The sequence below is a fragment of the Euprymna scolopes genome, unplaced genomic scaffold, assembly GCF_053919585.1.
Source record: "Euprymna scolopes isolate OS-2025 unplaced genomic scaffold, ASM5391958v1 sca363, whole genome shotgun sequence".
Classification (NCBI taxonomy): domain Eukaryota; kingdom Metazoa; phylum Mollusca; class Cephalopoda; order Sepiida; family Sepiolidae; genus Euprymna; species Euprymna scolopes.
Window position 1 is genome coordinate 1 of NW_027633395.1, and position 17,795 is coordinate 17,795.

At 37.9% G+C, this 17,795-nt stretch overlaps 8 protein-coding genes and 1 non-coding gene across 9 annotated transcripts; 7 read left to right on the forward strand and 2 right to left on the reverse strand.

Moving 5' to 3' along the window:
- Positions 1-66: 66 nt before the first annotated feature.
- On the reverse strand, positions 67-968 carry LOC145274356 (UDP-glucose 4-epimerase-like; the record flags this gene model as incomplete). The annotated part of the gene is given in 2 exon segments (XM_080127428.1): positions 67-850; positions 852-968. Coding segments are annotated over 2 exon segments (901 nt in total), but the record flags the coding sequence as incomplete, so codon positions are not given.
- A 244-nt stretch (positions 969-1,212) lies between these two features.
- Positions 1,213-2,361, forward strand: LOC145274358 (S-adenosylmethionine synthase-like). The gene has a single exon (XM_080127429.1). It carries the CDS (start codon positions 1,213-1,215, stop codon positions 2,359-2,361), a length of 1,149 nt encoding a protein of 382 aa, XP_079983555.1.
- Positions 2,362-2,499: 138 nt separating this feature from the next.
- On the reverse strand, positions 2,500-2,580 carry Trnal-uag (transfer RNA leucine (anticodon UAG)). The gene has a single exon. It is a non-coding gene; the product is annotated as a tRNA-Leu (tRNA).
- Positions 2,581-2,653: 73 nt separating this feature from the next.
- LOC145274359 (molybdenum cofactor guanylyltransferase-like) lies at positions 2,654-3,262 on the forward strand. Its single transcript, XM_080127430.1, has one exon. The coding sequence runs from the start codon at positions 2,654-2,656 to the stop codon at positions 3,260-3,262; it is 609 nt and encodes a 202-aa protein (XP_079983556.1).
- Positions 3,263-7,139: 3,877 nt separating this feature from the next.
- Positions 7,140-7,805, forward strand: LOC145274360 (phosphate transport system permease protein PstC-like). The gene has a single exon (XM_080127431.1). The coding sequence runs from the start codon at positions 7,140-7,142 to the stop codon at positions 7,803-7,805; it is 666 nt and encodes a 221-aa protein (XP_079983557.1).
- Positions 7,806-8,770: 965 nt separating this feature from the next.
- Positions 8,771-9,601, forward strand: LOC145274361 (phosphate transport system permease protein PstA-like). Its single transcript, XM_080127433.1, has one exon. It carries the CDS (start codon positions 8,771-8,773, stop codon positions 9,599-9,601), a length of 831 nt encoding a protein of 276 aa, XP_079983559.1.
- Positions 9,602-10,534: 933 nt separating this feature from the next.
- On the forward strand, positions 10,535-11,158 carry LOC145274362 (phosphate-specific transport system accessory protein PhoU-like). The gene has a single exon (XM_080127434.1). The coding sequence runs from the start codon at positions 10,535-10,537 to the stop codon at positions 11,156-11,158; it is 624 nt and encodes a 207-aa protein (XP_079983560.1).
- An 880-nt stretch (positions 11,159-12,038) lies between these two features.
- Positions 12,039-12,557, forward strand: LOC145274363 (peptidyl-prolyl cis-trans isomerase cyp18-like). Its single transcript, XM_080127435.1, has one exon. It carries the CDS (start codon positions 12,039-12,041, stop codon positions 12,555-12,557), a length of 519 nt encoding a protein of 172 aa, XP_079983561.1.
- An 888-nt stretch (positions 12,558-13,445) lies between these two features.
- Positions 13,446-15,143, forward strand: LOC145274365 (methionine--tRNA ligase-like). The gene has a single exon (XM_080127436.1). It carries the CDS (start codon positions 13,446-13,448, stop codon positions 15,141-15,143), a length of 1,698 nt encoding a protein of 565 aa, XP_079983562.1.
- Positions 15,144-17,795: the final 2,652 nt, after the last annotated feature.

The following is a 17,795-nucleotide window of genomic DNA, read 5'->3' on the forward strand; positions in this document are numbered from 1 at the left end:
TTTTAGTCTCTTCTAAAGAAAGTCTCTGAGTATTATGTGAATTATAACTTTGATTATCTGACTGACTTATAACTCTCCCTTTATTCTCATATTGGCTATAATCCAACCCCCTGTCATCAATTGGCACTCTAAAGTAATTTTCCTGATTATCAGCTTTTATATACTCTTCACGAGTAAGTAGCGTTTCGTATAATTTCTCACCATGCCTCTCGCCAATAACCTGTATTCTACTTTTTGAATGAAAAATATCTTTAATTGCTTGAGCAATATCTCCAACAGTAGATGCAGGGGATTTTTGTATAAATAAATCTCCTTGTTTCGCATTTTCAAAAGCATACATTACTAAATCCACTGCTTCATCTAAGCTCATCATAAATCTTGTCATATCAGGATTAGTTACTGTAATCGGCAAGTCTTCTTGTGCCTGCTTTATAAATAACGGAATAACAGAACCACGCGATGCCATAACATTTCCATATCTAGTGCAACAAAGAATTGTTTCTGAGCTATTTAGTTTTCTTGCCTCTGCCATAATCACTTTCTCCATCAAAGCCTTTGTCATACCCATAGCATTGATTGGATAAGCCGCCTTGTCTGTACTTAAACAAATAACTTTTTTTACTTTATTTTCAACGCATGCACGAACAACATTCAATGTGCCTATGACATTGGTATAAGTCGCTTCTATGGGGAAAAATTCACAGGATGGAACCTGCTTTAAAGCTGCTGCATGAAACACATAATCCACTTCCTTTGTCGCTTCTACAATACTACAATAATCTCTTGTATTACCAATATAAAATCTGATTTTTTTATTTTGATATTGGCTTCGCATATCGTCTTGTTTTTTTTTCATCCCGAGAAAATATTCTAATCTCTTTAAATCCAAAATTTAAAAATTTTTTTAATACAGCGTTTCCAAAAGAACCTGTTCCTCCAGTAATTAATAAAGTTTTATTTTTAAACATATTCAATTTATTTTTGCAGTATCCGAACATCCTCAAATTACTTTAGGCAATTTGTTCCTAAACTGTTTTAGATGCCCTAAATTATCTAAAATCCATCTATCCGAAAGACTACTGTAACTACTGTAATTATACTGTTATATATATCCTGAGACCTTTGCAATATAATTAGTAAGGATGGTATATTCAGCCTCGTTTTTTTCATTATTCAAATTTCTCTAAAGATTAATTACACAACAAGTCAACTATGTCAAACTCGTATTTATTTACCTCTGAATCGGTGTCTGCTGGGCATCCTGATAAAATATGTGATCAAATTTCAGATGCTATTTTAGATCAAGTTATCGCTAAAGATCCCAAAGCTCGAGTTGCTGTGGAAACACTGGTTAAAAATCAATTAGTGGTAGTAGCAGGGGAGTTAACAACTAATCATGACCCCTATTTTGAACCCTTAGTTAGAGAGGTTATTCACGACATTGGCTATCGAGATCCAGCGTTAGGATTTTGTGCCCAAGAAATCACTTTTCTTAATGCCATTGGTAAACAATCAAGCGATATCAATCAAGGGGTGGATCGTGAAACAGAGAGCGCACAAGGCGCAGGTGATCAAGGCATTATGTTTGGTTATGCCAATAGTGAAAGCGAGGAATTCATGCCTATTGCCATTTTGCTCTCACACAAATTGATGCAAAGGCAAGCAGAACTCATGCACAATGGCAGTCTACCTTGGCTTCGCCCCGATGCCAAATCGCAAGTGACTGTGCAATATGAAGATGGCATCCCTCAAGCAATCACTGATGTAGTGATTTCCACACAGCACGATGAAAGTATCAGTCAAGCTGATTTAAAAGAGGCAGTTATTGAAGAAATTATCAAGCCTGTGCTTCCCCCCCATATGGTGAAAGGTGCAATCAATTATCACATCAACCCAACAGGCTTATTTATCATCGGTGGTCCTGTGGGGGATTGTGGTTTAACTGGGCGAAAAATTATTGTGGATACCTATGGTGGTGCTGCCCGTCATGGGGGCGGTGCTTTCTCAGGGAAAGACCCCTCAAAAGTGGATCGATCGGCTGCTTATATGATGCGTTATGTTGCAAAAAATGTTGTTGCCAGTGGCTTAGCCAAACAATGTGAGTTACAAGTCTCTTATGCCATCGGTGAGGTTGCCCCTGTGAGTATCAATATCAACTCTTTCGGCACAGGAAAAATCAGTGATGGTAAGCTTGCTGAAATTGTTGCCAAACATTTTGATTTCACACCAAGTGGAATCATTAAACAACTGGACTTGCTTAAACCGCTTTACCGCTCCACGGCAGCCTATGGACATTTCGGACGCCCCGAGTTTAGCTGGGAGAATACTGATAAAGCTGAGCAACTTGCACAAAGCATTTAAGAGAAAACCACATGAAACCCTGTCAACACTTCTCAACAGGCATGATTTTCTGAAAGCTTAGAATAATCAGGATACCGATAAATTAAACTGGTAAACTTGGTGGTAAAACTAGATTAACAGCTATTTTTACATTGATGGTGCGGAAGGAGAGACTCGAACTCTCACGCCAAAGGCACTGGAACCTAAATCCAGCGTGTCTACCAATTCCACCACTCCCGCATGAGGATGAACTCGCTAAAAAACACAAACGATAAAGTAATTATAAACGCTTAATGCTCCATTACACTGAGTCATGATTGCTAATTCTTCATTAACCCCCATTGCTGGAATGATATTGGCTGGTGGCAAATCTCAACGCTTTAATTATCAAGACAAAAGTTGGGCATCCTACGGTGAACACCCTTTAATCAAACAAGTTATTGATCAAGCCACCCCACAAGTGGAGCAATTATGCATTAACACCAATAGTCCCGATCACTCACGATTTACCCCCTTTAACTTACCCATCATTGAAGATACAGACTACCCTAACCAAGGGCCACTAAGTGGCATACTTAGAGGCTTGCAATGGGCAAAATCTATTGGCATAAACTGGTTAGTTTCCTTTCCGGTGGATACCCCAAACATTCCAAATGATTTGGTAAAGAAGCTGGATGAAAAAAGGATACTCACCTCTTACCGACGCATTATTGCCCGTGATCATAATTATGAACAACACGTCTTAGGGCTATGGTCAGTGGCGCTTATTGATAGCATTAAACAAGGATTACAACAAGGACACAACAAACTATCGCACTGCCTAGAAAACGAACCCTATGACACCGTATTATTTGCAAACAACTTTCTTAACATTAACACCCCTGACTACCTAGCTAGCCTAACCAACCCATCAAAGCCTTAGTATAAAATGAGCCAAGCAGTGGCTTGAAGCTTAATGTAGAAAGTTAAAAAATGGATACGGCCTTCCTCCTTTCATTCCTTATCTAACTAAACTCTGCATGTTGCATGTGGTGTTCCATAAACATATCGCTTACAATTTTCTAGTAAGCACATAGCTATTCATATTCAGTTCGTTGCTACACGCAACATACTTTATCTTAATTCACAAATTAATTGACAAAAAACTCTCCTTGAGTCAAAACAGAATATGGCAACACACAAAAAACCTCAAACCCTGACGCAAAAAGAGCTGATACACCTATTCCAAACTATACACAAATCCAACAATACAAACATCCAATTCTGCTTTTTGCTTGGGGCAGGTGCTTCAAAAAGTTCAGGCATCCCCACTGGAGAGGAACTGGCTAAAAAGTGGTATGAAGAATTATCCCCCAACATCCTAAATGATAAAGAACTTAAGAAATGGATAAAGCAAGAAAAAATTAATACCCGTAAGCTAGCTGAACATTATCCAACAATATATCAACGAAGATTTAGATCCTGCTCACAACTTGCATACCATGAACTTGAAAACATGATGCAAGATAAAGTACCCAGCTTAGGCTATGTGATACTGGCACACATATTAGCGAACGAACCGCATAATTTTGTGCTAACCACAAACTTTGATTATTTAATTGAAGATGCCGTGCGTATGTACACCAATAAAAAACCACTTGTTATTGGGCATGAAAGCCTTGCACACTATGTCAGCATACAAAACAGCAAACCCAGCATTACTAAAGTGCATAGAGATTTATTTTTAAACCCACTTAACCAAAAAGGCGAGACAGACGCCTTAAAAAAAGAATGGTCAAAAGCCTTAACCCCCGTTTTAAAGCACTTTCATATGCTTGTTATCGGCTACGGAGGCAATGATGGTAGCCTAATGGACTATCTCCAAAATATCGCCCCAGAAGATAGACAACCTATTTACTGGTGTGTACACAACACAGAAAAATTAAATGACAACATTAGCACGCTATTGCACAACAAAGACTACGTTATTCAAATAGAAGGCTTTGATGAATTGATGTACGCTTTATATAACGAATTTAACTATGACACCTTAAAAAGCTTGGATCAACCCGATACACATGTTTTTGTGAAAAATGCCAAAGAAAGAGTGCTGAATTTAAAAAAGCAAGTGAACACGCTCGCTAACCACCCCCCTGAATCCACACAACAACCAACACCAAGCACCACAGAAAAAACAGAAAAGGGATTAGACCTTTCTGCTAGCACGCTCCTATTTCTAGCCGAGCATACGAGCGACCCGGACGATAAAGAAAAATTTTTTCAAAAAGCCTTGGAAATCAACCCTAATGATGCCGACACTCACTGTAGCTACGCCAACTTCCTAACAGACATTCGCCAAGACCACGATCAAGCAGAAAAGCATTACCAAAAAGCCTTGGAAATCAACCCTAATGATGCCGACACTCACTATAACTACGCCATCTTCCTAAAAACCATTCGCCAAGACCACGATCAAGCAGAAAAGCATTACCAAAAAGCCTTGGAAATCAACCCTAATGATGCCGACACTCACTATAACTACGCCAACTTCCTAACAGACATTCGCCAAGACCACGATCAAGCAGAAAAGCATTACCAAAAAGCCTTGGAAATCAACCCTAATGATGCCGACACTCACTATAACTACGCCATCTTCCTAAAAACCATTCGCCAAGACCACGATCAAGCAGAAAAGCATTACCAACAAGCCTTGGAAATCAACCCTAATGATGCCGACACTCACTGTAGCTACGCCAACTTCCTAACAGACATTCGCCAAGACCACGATCAAGCAGAAAAGCATTACCAAAAAGCCTTGGAAATCAACCCTAATCATGCCAACATTCTCGGCAACTATGCTCATTTTTTAATTCTAGCTAAGCAGGATTTTAACCGTGCTGAGGCGTATATTGATCGAACTATAGCACTAGACAACAGTCCTCTACCACTTTTAGCAGAATTGTGGTTTTATCGCTATGCACATTATCAGCAATGGTTGGTGCAAGGTGAGAAGGAACTTGCGCAACTTGTTGAACAAGGGGCAAAGTCTATAGGATGGGATCTGCAATCGCATATTGACTTAGCGAAAAAAAATCACACATCAGATATTGCCAAATTGCAAAAATTTGCACAGCGTATCACTCAATAATCCTGTCATCCCTGTCATCAGGCAAGCAGATCCTACGCTAAAGCATTCATTTACCAAAAAATATTTTTCATGCCTGACATGCCTGATTAACTTTGTGATGGAAATGCTGGGAATTAAGGTGTCTTTTCTTTGCATTATCCTGATGGTCATACTATATAATTACTATCTTGATGAGAACAGAGTTTATACATTCTTGTTCGGCTTTTCTAAAATCAGGAGGATAAAAAATTGTCAAACATGAGACGTTTACAACGCTCAACTATGACACGTCGTGGCGTGTTCGATTGGATAGCTACACAGGTGATACGTCTGGGTGGTATATTTGTGGTGTTCGCCGTCACGCTCATATTTGCCTACCTTCTTTATAAAGTTATTCCCCTATTTTCATCACCAAGCATTAATAATTCTGATGCTGTCCACATTGCTGATATGCAAAAAAACAACCCTGCCCTGTATTATGGTGTAGATGAATATTCTTCTATCCTCTTTGCTACGCATCCTAATGGGGAGGTCAATTATAGTAACTTAAAAGACAATGAGGAGATACCAAGCAAGCAATTAATTCCAGATTTTATTCCTGCTAAATCCATTCATGCTTTCTCACTCATTAATCAACTGCCTTTTGATAGTTATGCCATTGCTACCAAAGAAAAAGCTAGCGATGAGGCAGAGGTGTTTGTTGTGCAGCATCAATATGCCGTCAGCTATCCAAAAAATATCAGAAAGGTAACGCCAAAAATCACCTACCCTTGGGGAGAAAAAACTCTAAAAATTCATGGCAAGAGTAAACATATTGCCTTACAAGAGGAGGATGATCGGGTTATCATTGCTGCCTCGGTAGGAGAATCCATTATGCTCTATGATTATGCCAAAGAGCAAAGTTTATTGGGTGATGAAATTGATTTTGAATTAACTAATACAATTAAGTTACCGGTTAATCATCCCGTCGACTTTGTACTCATCAACTTTGATTTACGCTGGTTGAGTGTACTTAGTAAAGATGGTAGAAAAACTTTTTTTCCCCTTTATGAGGATGATATTCTTGCCAACAAACAAGAGCTTGCTCAACGCACTGAGGCAGGAATTAGTGCCGTATCGTGGCTACTCGGTGAAATATCTTTATTGATTGGTACTAATCAAGGGGAAGTTGAGCAATGGTTTCCTGTTCGTAAACAAGAGCATATTGCTTATCAAAAAATCCGTACCTTTAAACTTGCTAACTCACCAATTAGCACCATTCATAGCGAACGTTTGCGCAAGGGATTGATTGCTACAGATAACATGGGGAATGCTGGAATTTTTTTATAGTAGCTCGGATAATCATTTAGCAACTCTCAAGGTCGCTGAAAGCAAAATTATTCATACCATTGTCTCACCACAAGATGATAATGTTTTCTTTTTAGATACAAAAAACAAATGGCACTATTGGCAAGTTGACAATCCTCATCCAGAGGGCAACTTTAAGCAAATATGGCAAAAGATTCATTATGAAAATTATGATCAGCCAAAATATCTCTGGCAATCTTCGGCAGCAAACCAAGATTTTGAACCAAAATTCAGCCTAACTCCTTTATTATTTGGCACGATTAAAGGAGCATTCTATGCTCTACTTTTTGCCATTCCGCTTGCTATCTTAGGAGCAATTTATACAGCATTTTTTATGTCTAAAAAAATGCGTCGCTACGTTAAACCAACCATTGAAATTATGGAAGCCTTACCTACAGTCATTCTTGGCTTTCTTGCTGGGTTGTGGATGGCTCCCTTTGTGGAAAAGCATTTAATGTTTTTATTTCTCATGCTCTTTGTCATGCCAACAGGAATTTTGCTCTTTGGATTTATGAGTAGGAAATTCCCTGCAAAAAATACCACCTTTTCACTGAGCAATCGTTTTATCCCTGTAATCCCAATGCTCTTTATTCTTGCAGGCTTCTGTCAAGTATTAGCCGATCCCATACAACAGGTGTTATTTAATGGGGATTTTCGTCAGTACATCACCCAAGAATGGGGCATTAATTATAATCAACGCAATGCCTTAGTGGTTGGTTTTGCTATGGGCTTTGCCGTGATTCCCACTATTTTCTCCATTACGGAGGATGCCATCTACTCCGTTCCTAAGCATTTGGTTAATGGTTCGCTAGCAATGGGGGCCTCACCTTGGCAAACATTGGTTGGCGTTGTCCTGCCAACGGCCAGCCCTGCGATATTTTCTGCGGTGATGATTGGGCTTGGGCGAGCAGTAGGCGAAACCATGATTGTACTCATGGCAACGGGCAATACGGCGGTTATGGACTTTAATATATTTGAGGCATGCGTACCTTATCGGCAAACATTGCCGTAGAGATGCCTGAATCAGAAGTTGATAGCTCACATTTTAGAATTCTGTTCTTGGCTGCTTTAGTATTATTTATGTTTACTTTTGTGTTTAACACCATTGCTGAGAGTATCCGCCTACGTTTGAAAAAGAAATACGCTGAACTCTAAATCCCTCACTACCCATGAAATCATTATATAAAAACAATCACTCACAAGCATGGACGCAATGGAAACACAATGGCGAACACTGGGTATGGCTAAATGCTGCTGCCACTGCTATTTGCTTAATTATGGTCATTGGTCTCATTCTGTTAATTGTGGTGCGAGGTCTAGGTCATTTCTGGCCCAGTGAAATCCAGCAAATACAACTTAACGATAATACCCTATGGATGGGAGAGGTGATCAATCATGAAGCCAATGATCAAGGAGAGGAGCAAGTTCTGTATAAAATTGGTAATCGTGAGGTGTATTCTTTAGACTTTAAATGGTTTAAAGTTAAGGACATTGTCAACACCGATGTGCCAACTGAATCCGCTATAGTCGAACGCTATGAATGGGGAAATGCCCATGGAAAAATCACTGAACTTTTTTGGCAAGGAAAAAGTTATCGCACTATTGATGATGCCATCATCAACCAAGCCTTAGATGATGTGCATAACATACGCCGAAATATTCATAAAATTGAAAAAAACATCATTGGTAAAATCAATTACCAACTCAATGAAATTCGCTTAGATAAAAAAAGAGTGAATGCCGATAAAAATTTAAATGCTATTCAAAAAAAGCAAAAAAATTCAACAGCTAGAGAATGAAAAAAAGATTGTCTCTGCACATTATGATAAAGTCAAAGCAGAGCTTGATGCTAACTATGTAGAACTTGAAAAAAAAGGCTACATCACTCTGCTTCTCCCCAATAATCAAGCCAAACAAATTTCCCTTGGAAAAATTGTCAATATTTATTTTCCCAATCAAATGAATATTGTTGAAAAAATGATTTTTTATGTTGCAAAATTTTGGGAATTTATCTCTGAAGACCCTCGAGAAGCAAATACTGAAGGAGGGATTTTTCCAGCCATTTTTGGTACAGTTGCTCTGGTTATGCTAATGACTGTATTTGTTACACCATTAGGCATTATCGCTGCCATCTATCTCAAAGAATATACTCGCCAAGGGATTTTGGTGCGTATTATTCGCATTTCTGTGAACAATCTTGCCGGCGTTCCTTCTATTGTGTATGGAGTATTCGGCTTAGGGTTCTTTGTGTACTTTATGGGTGGCAGTATTGATGAGTTATTTTATTCTTTTAATCTCCCCTCACCAACCTTTGGTTCGCCAAATATGCTGTGGGCTTCACTCACTTTAACTCTCCTTACCCTGCCTGTGGTGATTGTTTCCACAGAAGAAGGGCTAAACCGCATACCACGATCCATCCGTGAGGGCAGTTTAGCACTTGGATCCACTAAATTTGAAGTACTTTGGCGCATTATTATACCGATGATTAGTCCATCAATTATGACTGGCATTATCCTTGCTATTGCACGAGCTGCCGGTGAGGTTGCCCCACTGATGTTAGTTGGGGTAGTGAAATTAGCACCAGATTTAGTGGTGGATGGCAATGCTCCGTTTGTACACTTGGATAGACAATTTATGCACCTTGGGTTTCATATTTTTGATGTAGGTTTTCAAAGCCCAAATATTGAAGCCGCCCAACCACTAGTTTATGCTACAGCCGCCTTATTAGTCTTCATCATCCTCGTTCTAAATATTACCACTATTATTGTTCGTAATAACCTTCGCGAAAAATATAAAGCACTTGAATAAACGCTATTAAATTCTATGACAAATCATGTACCTATTGCCCTAACGGCTAAAGATTGGTGTTTGAGCTATGGAAAAGCACAAGCACTCAATCACCTTAATATCGAAATACCTGAAAAAAAAGTTACGGCATTTATCGGTCCGTCTGGTTGTGGAAAATCCACTTTTTTGCGATGCTTCAATCGTATGAATGATGTGATTGAAAATATCCATGTAAGCGGAAAAATGATGCTCTATGATGAGGAAATTTATGATCCACGTGTGGATATATCAACTCTTCGTCAACGAGTAGGATTAGTATTCCAAAAACCAAACCCTTTTCCTAAATCAATTTTTGAGAATGTTGCCTATGGTTTACGCATTCAAGGGAAAAAAAAATAAAAATGAATTAGAAGATACGGTAGAATGGGCATTAAAAAATGCGAACTTATGGGATGAAGTGAAAGAACGTCTGAATGAAAATGCTTTTAGTCTATCAGGCGGACAACAACAACGCCTCGTGATTGCACGAGCCATTGCGGTAAAACCTCAAGTTATGCTTCTTGATGAACCCACATCAGCCCTAGACCCACTCTCCACGCTGAAAATTGAGGAGCTGATTCTACAACTGAAAGAAGACTACACCGTAGTAATCGTTACACACAATATGCAACAAGCTGCTCGTGTATCAGATTACACTGCTTTCCTCTACCTTGGTGAACTCATTGAATTTGATGAAACAACTAAAATTTTCTCTACCCCAAAAGAAAAACAAACTGAGGATTACATTACTGGACGCTTTGGCTAATTTTAAACATCATATAATTAGAAAAAATAACTCAACTATTTATTTCAATCACTATTAAGTCATCCATGAATACTAATAACTATCTCAACTCACATATATCAGAGAAGTTTAATGAGGAACTCTCCCAACTTAATGAACGACTAGAAAAGATGGGGAGCACCGTATTAAAGCAATTCTCAATTGCTCTACAGTCAATCGAAGAAAAAGACTTACAACTTGCAAAAAAAATTGTTAAAAAAGAAAAAATTATTCATAACTTTGATACCGAAATTTATGAATTAGGTTATCAAATTATGGCATTACGTAGTCCTGTTGCCGGTGATTTACGTGCAGTAATCAGCACATTACAAACCACTACCGACTTAGAACGTATTGCCAATGAGCTTAATAAAATAGCGAAAAGCATTCAAGAAAAAAGCGAAATTCCGGAATCTGCTATCACTATCCTTTTGGATTATGGGAATGGCGTATACACCTATTTAGACAAAACGCTCAAAGCCCTCAATACCTATGATGTGCAAAACTCAACCACTATTATTCGCAAGAAAAAATCGATGAATGCTCTGTACCTAGAAAGTATTCAAAGGCTCATGGCACTCAACAAAACACTGCCTATTAATGACATGACTTCCTATCTTTTTGTCATAAAAGGGCTTGAAGCCATCTCCGGTCATGCACGCAATATCGCCAAATACATTATCTTTTTTGAAGAAGGTATTGATGTACGCCATCAACCCGGAAAAGAGATTATTAATCAACTTTCACAAAACTAAATAAAAAGGATAGCCTATATTTTTTTCACAACTGGAACCTCATTTCTGCATTGTTTGTGATCGCCCTTGCCTGAAAAAAGATTTATGTGCGGCTTGCTCAGATAAGTTGCCATGGGTTACCCACTTGCCCACACTACAAACGACTACAATAAATACCATCCAAGCACTATTCTCTCATGAAGAGCCCATTGCATCATGGATACATAAATTCAAATATCGCAATCAAATCGGACTTTCTTCTATCTTCACAGAGTTGATGATTGAGCACCTATATCTTCCAACCCAAATTGAAAAAATCATCCCCATACCCATACATTCCTCCCGCCTAAAGGAACGTGGCTACAATCAAACAGAATTATTAGTTAACGATCTTCATAAAAGACTTGATATTGACTACGACATGAATTTTATTATTCGCAAAAAATCTACTCAGCCACAAATTGAATTAAAGCACCACCAGAGGCAAAAAAATATTAAAAACTGTTTCCAAATTCATCCTCTTTCCAACTTCTCTAGCAATCAAATTCTGATTATCGATGATGTCTACACCACAGGGGCAACGCTTAATGAAGCTGCCCAAACAATTAAACAATACTCCCCACAAACAGAAATCCATGCTTGGACCATTGCACGAGCAATCTAATCTTATTATTTTCCCATATGAACTTTATTGTATAAGTTCAGAAACATCTTACAATGGCTATATAATTTATATGAATGATATATAAATATTTTCTTTATACCTAATATTACCTAATATTAAAAAATGCCTAGACAAGCAATAAATTCACTTACCAAAATAGGGTTTGCACTTATCCTAATCTTTGGACTATTTATCAACTTTACTTACTCACTATCATACGCAAAGGAGACAAAAAATATGACAGAAAAAAATCTTTCACCAAAAGTTAAAATTAGCACAACTCTTGGAGATATCACGCTTGAATTAAACCAAGAAAAAGCACCGAAAACTGTCGCAAACTTTTTGCAGTATGTTGATGAAGGATTTTACGTTGGCACAATTTTTCATCGTGTAATCAATGGGTTCATGATTCAAGGAGGTGGACTTGATGAAAATATGGGGAACAAGCCTAACAACGCTCCTATTGAAAATGAAGCAGATAATGGGCTATCAAATGACATTGGCACCATTGCCATGGCACGTACTGGTGATCCACACTCAGCTACTTCGCAATTTTTTATCAATGTTGCTAACAATACTTTCCTTAATCACACACAAAAATCTCCACAAGGTTGGGGTTATGCGGTATTTGGCAAAGTGACAGAGGGAATGGATGTGGTGAATAAAATTAAAGAAGTTGCCACAGGCAATCACAACGGCTATCAAGATGTTCCTAAAGAGCCTATCCGCATCACTGCAGTTGAATTGCTTAAATAATATCCGTTTGTCTGAATTTGCCTAGCTCTTAATTAGCAATGCAAAGAATGTTTATTGCTGATTTACATTTGCAACCTAACTCAAACAATACTCAAAATACAATCAATCCATTACAAAGGCTGATTAAAAATAACCAGCCTTTGTTTAATGCTATAGAAGAAATTTACTTCCTCGGTGATATCTTTGAATACTGGCTTGGCATTGATCATGCTGAGCATTATTATTGCAGTGAATTGAATACTCTTCAACAACTTGCTCAACAAAAAAAATGTTTCTTTATGCGTGGCAATCGTGATGTCTTATTCTCTAAAAAAGATGCACAAGCACTTAATTTCACTCTTATTGATGATCCCTATATTCTATCCATTACCCAAGATCATCTCCCACACTCTATCAACAAAATCCTGCTCACTCATGGAGATACTTGGACAACCCGCATACTGGATCGTTGGTATCGCTACCTCACTCTATCTCCTTTCTTACAAAATTTAATTGCTAATCTTAGTATTCATAAGCGTATTAAACTCGCTAATTTTATGCGAAAAAAATCAAGAGGAAATCATTCCAAAAAAGAGTCCTTTCAACCAAATTTATCAACCATCAATCTACACACTTTGGCAAGCAACAAGCTCAGTCAATTAGCTGATTTTAACCACTTCTCTACTATTTTTGACGGTAAAAATATTATTTGTGGGCACTTCCATAAACCTGGAATTTATCAACATGAAAACCTAACCCTATACCAGCTTGGAAACCTACATAACAATCATAAAGAAAGCAGTATTTATGCATTATTACTCGACTCAAGCAGTTCTCATCCAACCTTTAAATTGCTACAATAAATTCTAGCCTTTATCAACACACCATTTTGAAACAAGCACAACACCTATGAATACATCCACTCAACAAAGAAGAAAAATTTTTGTTACCAGTGCCTTACCTTATGCTAATGGTCCTATTCATATTGGGCATTTAGTGGAATACATACAAACTGACATCTGGGTACGCTTTCAACGTTTAAGAGATAATCAGGTGATTTACATTGGTGCAGATGATGCACACGGTACACCAATCATGATTAAAGCAGAGAACGAGCAACTGACACCTGAAGAATTGATTAACAACGTGCATAAAGAACATAAACGTGATTTTGATGGATTTCATATTAGTTTTGATCACTACTACAGCACTCACTCAGCAGAAAACCGTGAACTTTCTGAACTCATTTATCATCGTGCAAAGGAAAAAGGAAATATTGAAAAACGCATCATTAAACAAGCTTTTGATGAAGTCAAACAAATGTTTCTACCCGATCGTATGATTCGCGGAACATGTCCTAAATGCAATGCACCAGATCAATATGGCGATAGCTGTGAACACTGCGGTTCAACTTATGATCCCACAGATTTAATCAACCCGATTTCTACCCTATCAGATAGCAAACCCACTCTCAAAGAATCCGAACATTATTTCTTTGATTTGCCTGCCTATGAAGATTTTTTAAAAGAATGGACAAAACAACCTAATCGACTGCAAAAAGAAATCAGCAATAAATTACAAGAATGGTTTAACACAGGCTTACAACAATGGGACATTAGTCGAGATAAGCCATATTTTGGTTTCACTATACCTGATACCAATGATGAAAAGTATTTTTATGTCTGGCTTGATGCTCCCATTGGCTACTTTGCTTCACTAAAAAATTACTGTGATCGCTATCCTGAAAAAGGCATTAATTTTAATGAATGGGTACAGCCAAATAGTGAAAGTGAAATGCATCACTTTATCGGTAAAGATATTATTTACTTTCACTCACTCTTTTGGCCGGCAATGCTTAAAGCCGCAGATTTCCGACTACCCACTCAAATCCATGCCCATGGTTTTCTCACCGTAAACGGACAAAAAATGTCTAAATCTCGTGGCACATTCATTCAAGCAAAAACATGGTTGGATCACTTAGACCCCGAACCATTACGTTACATTTTCGCCTCACGCCTCAATACCAAGGTGGAAGATTTAGATTTAGACTTAGAAGAGTTTGAGCAAAAATTTAATGGTGATGTGATTGGAAAGGTCGTCAATATTGCTAGTCGTTGTAGCAGCTTTTTAAACAAATTTTTTGATAATCGCATAGGGGAACTCAATAAAGAAGGCAATGAATTGATTACTAATTGTCTATCTGCAAAACTCACCATTGCTGAGCATTATGAAAATAAAGACTATGCCATGGCATTAAGAAATATTATGAGTGTTGCCGATCAAGTCAATCAATACATTAATCACCACCAACCTTGGAAAATTGCCAAACAACTTGATAGTCATGAAAATTTGCAAGCCTCCCTTCACAGTATACTCAGCACATGTATCCAAAGTTTTTATATTTTAATCATCTACTTACAACCCATTCTCCCTAGCCTTGCTGAAAGGAGCAGAATCTACCTAGAAGCACCTAAGCTAAGTTGGAAGCACTTACAACTTCCTTTACTACCCACTAATCATCAAATTAAGCTCTTTACTCCTCTCACACAGCGCCTACAAAAGGATGACATTAACGCCATGATTGATGCTGAACAATCAGCTAAATGAATAAAAAAATCTTTATCGTGCGATAATAACGGGTGGTAGATTATAATCCCCTTTCTGTATGATTCTTAGAGTTCCAGGTATTGCACCGGAATAACGAAACCGAATGTTTCCCATTGGAGAGAATGAACGTTTTTTCAACCTCGCAAAACCGTTGCTCATATTCTTACGCATCTTAGCCTTAAACCTTTGTATTTTCCTACTAGCTCCCCTTCCATGAATATTATCTGGTAAAGAAGCTGGTGGAGGGATAGCTTCTGGGTCAACAGGAACGTAACTAGCACCATTATTAAGTTTCTTAACTAATTCTGGGCTGAGCTCTGAAGGGGCCTTGGGAGAACGTGTGACCAAATCCCATTCATGAGTTTGATTGTTCAATTTTTCTGTCATATATTCTGGCGTTGCTACACCATTATCTATTACAGCTACTCTTCGCACTCTTGTCTGATCTCTATGATAAACCGTCTGCCCTCCTGGATCTTGATGATAGCGAACAAGCTCTACTTGATCAATATCTGAATGATACGCAACTATATCACTGTTTCTTTTTCTTATTTGCTCTGTATCAACCGAACCGAGATCATACGACTCAGCTTCAGGTGCAGGATTATATGCATACGAAATCATAGGTATATTAACTCCCCAACCAACTTCACCCGCTAAAGTCACCGACTTATCTGTTAAACTTTGAGCAAGTGTTTCTAGCCCTTCAACACCCATAGAAACTAGATGACACGTCGTAACTGGATCCTGACCACTTATTACTCCTAACAATACTCCACCTACGCATCCACCTACTGCACTAACAATATCCAGAGCCAGCCACGTACCAAATTCTGCCGAATCTTTTACTGCAATCTCGACTAAATATACAGCATCTGGTGCTGTAGCATTAACACTCAATTGCGAAACTGACGTCCTCTTTATTGCTCCTCCAACCAAACTCGTAGTTATTGATCCGCCAAATTCTTTAAAATAAATATTAAAGTTAGTAGCTGATTTCCAATCAGTAAGTTTGTCATTAACGCTCAATAATTGAAATGGCATCTTACCTCCATGTTTTCGTGTGAGACCAGCTGAGACATCAACCATCCCACTAAGTGCTTTATAACGACCACCTTTACTAAACGATGCTTCAATAGCATCTACAAAAGAAACATTAAGCCACATTGTTGGAACATTACACTCCGTCTGAGTATCATTCTCACATTTACATAAAGAATTTTTAGGTGAATTAATGTCTGTTGATGCCTCACAATCGGTCACCTTTCTCCAAGGGTTGCCTTTTTTAGCTAACTTAGGTAAGATAACTATTAGCTCCATATCAAATTCATCACTAATATTAGGATATTCACTAGGCACATTAATGCCTAAACGCATCATTCCAAGAAATATACCAGCTCTTGAGCTATTACTATTTACCATAGCAAGACTAGGCCATCCCTCTAATTTTGCCAAACTACTATCCTTATTCAATTTAAAATCAACTATGTTTTCACCATGATAAGAATGTGTTGGTAAGGCATATAATTCTCCACTGTATGATGCATAAGTTTTTGCATTTAACAGTATAGCCTCTTTAAAACGTGCACCTTCATCTCCATGATTTGTACAATACCCTACATCAACATTAAATGCCTTACAACGCCAGAAATTCAACATATGACCTAACTCTTCTAAATAAAATCTCCCCATTTCATAATTAGATGATACATCCACTAAGTCTTTATTGATGAGTATAACAGCTTGATCATTATCATGCAAAAAACCAGCTGGACGATGACCAAGCACTGAAGAATCAACTAAGTGTGGTGTGCGTTGTTCGGCATACATATCATCCACAAGAACCTCATATAACCTTCTATTAATATCTTCTATTTTAAGATTGGTGTTTTTTGGATTATGCTTAACTACATCAGCATACTTTTCTCCAAAAACATATGTAAATAGAGCACTTAGATGAGAATGAAACCTTTGACGTTTAGAAAAAACAGTCTGATCAGCTTGGCTTATCAATAAATTGTGTCTATATAATTTTGCCGCATCATCAGAGCCAGTCATCAGGTTGTAATCAGTTTTAGCAATAGCTTGAGCACGAACATCAGATACATCAACAAAATCTAGCGTTAACGGATAAGAGTTCTCTAAGTGAACGTCCCATAACCCAATTTTACGAATTGATTCCACAATATCAGCACCAAAATCTTTAAAAAAATCTGATAAGATATTTTGCATGACAGTGGCTGCAGAGCCACCCTTACCTATATCCTGTAATGCATCCGTCAAGAACTTTTGTGTCTCAGGACTTAATCCTTGCCCATTTGCTATCTCAACAGCAGCCTCTATAATCTCTCCCGCAGGTCCTGCAAAACCCATGATCATCCGACTAAAATTCTCATCACTTGGATCATTTACATAATCAACTACATGTCTTATCATTGGTCCAAAAAGTGGGACATTTTCAAAAAACGTTTTGCCAGAAACATTATCTTTATATTCTTGCATTGCCTCTACATACGCTTTATGATTATTTTGGGCGGCTTGAATATAAATTTTGTGCACCTTTAACAAATCATCGGCATCTTTTTTTTCTTCCTTAAGCAATGCCTTATAATCATCTATCGATCCTTGATCAAACTTTTCTTGAATCGATAT

What these genes read in the sequence shown, in the direction of transcription:
- LOC145274363 (XM_080127435.1), top strand. Translation starts at nt 12,039, where the DNA reads ATGACAGAAAAAAATCTTTCACCAAAAGTTAAAATTAGCACAACTCTT.
- LOC145274365 (XM_080127436.1), top strand. Translation starts at nt 13,446, where the DNA reads ATGAATACATCCACTCAACAAAGAAGAAAAATTTTTGTTACCAGTGCC.
- LOC145274360 (XM_080127431.1), top strand. Translation starts at nt 7,140, where the DNA reads ATGCGTCGCTACGTTAAACCAACCATTGAAATTATGGAAGCCTTACCT.
- LOC145274359 (XM_080127430.1), top strand. Translation starts at nt 2,654, where the DNA reads ATGATTGCTAATTCTTCATTAACCCCCATTGCTGGAATGATATTGGCT.
- LOC145274358 (XM_080127429.1), top strand. Translation starts at nt 1,213, where the DNA reads ATGTCAAACTCGTATTTATTTACCTCTGAATCGGTGTCTGCTGGGCAT.
- LOC145274361 (XM_080127433.1), top strand. Translation starts at nt 8,771, where the DNA reads ATGATTTTTTATGTTGCAAAATTTTGGGAATTTATCTCTGAAGACCCT.
- LOC145274362 (XM_080127434.1), top strand. Translation starts at nt 10,535, where the DNA reads ATGGGGAGCACCGTATTAAAGCAATTCTCAATTGCTCTACAGTCAATC.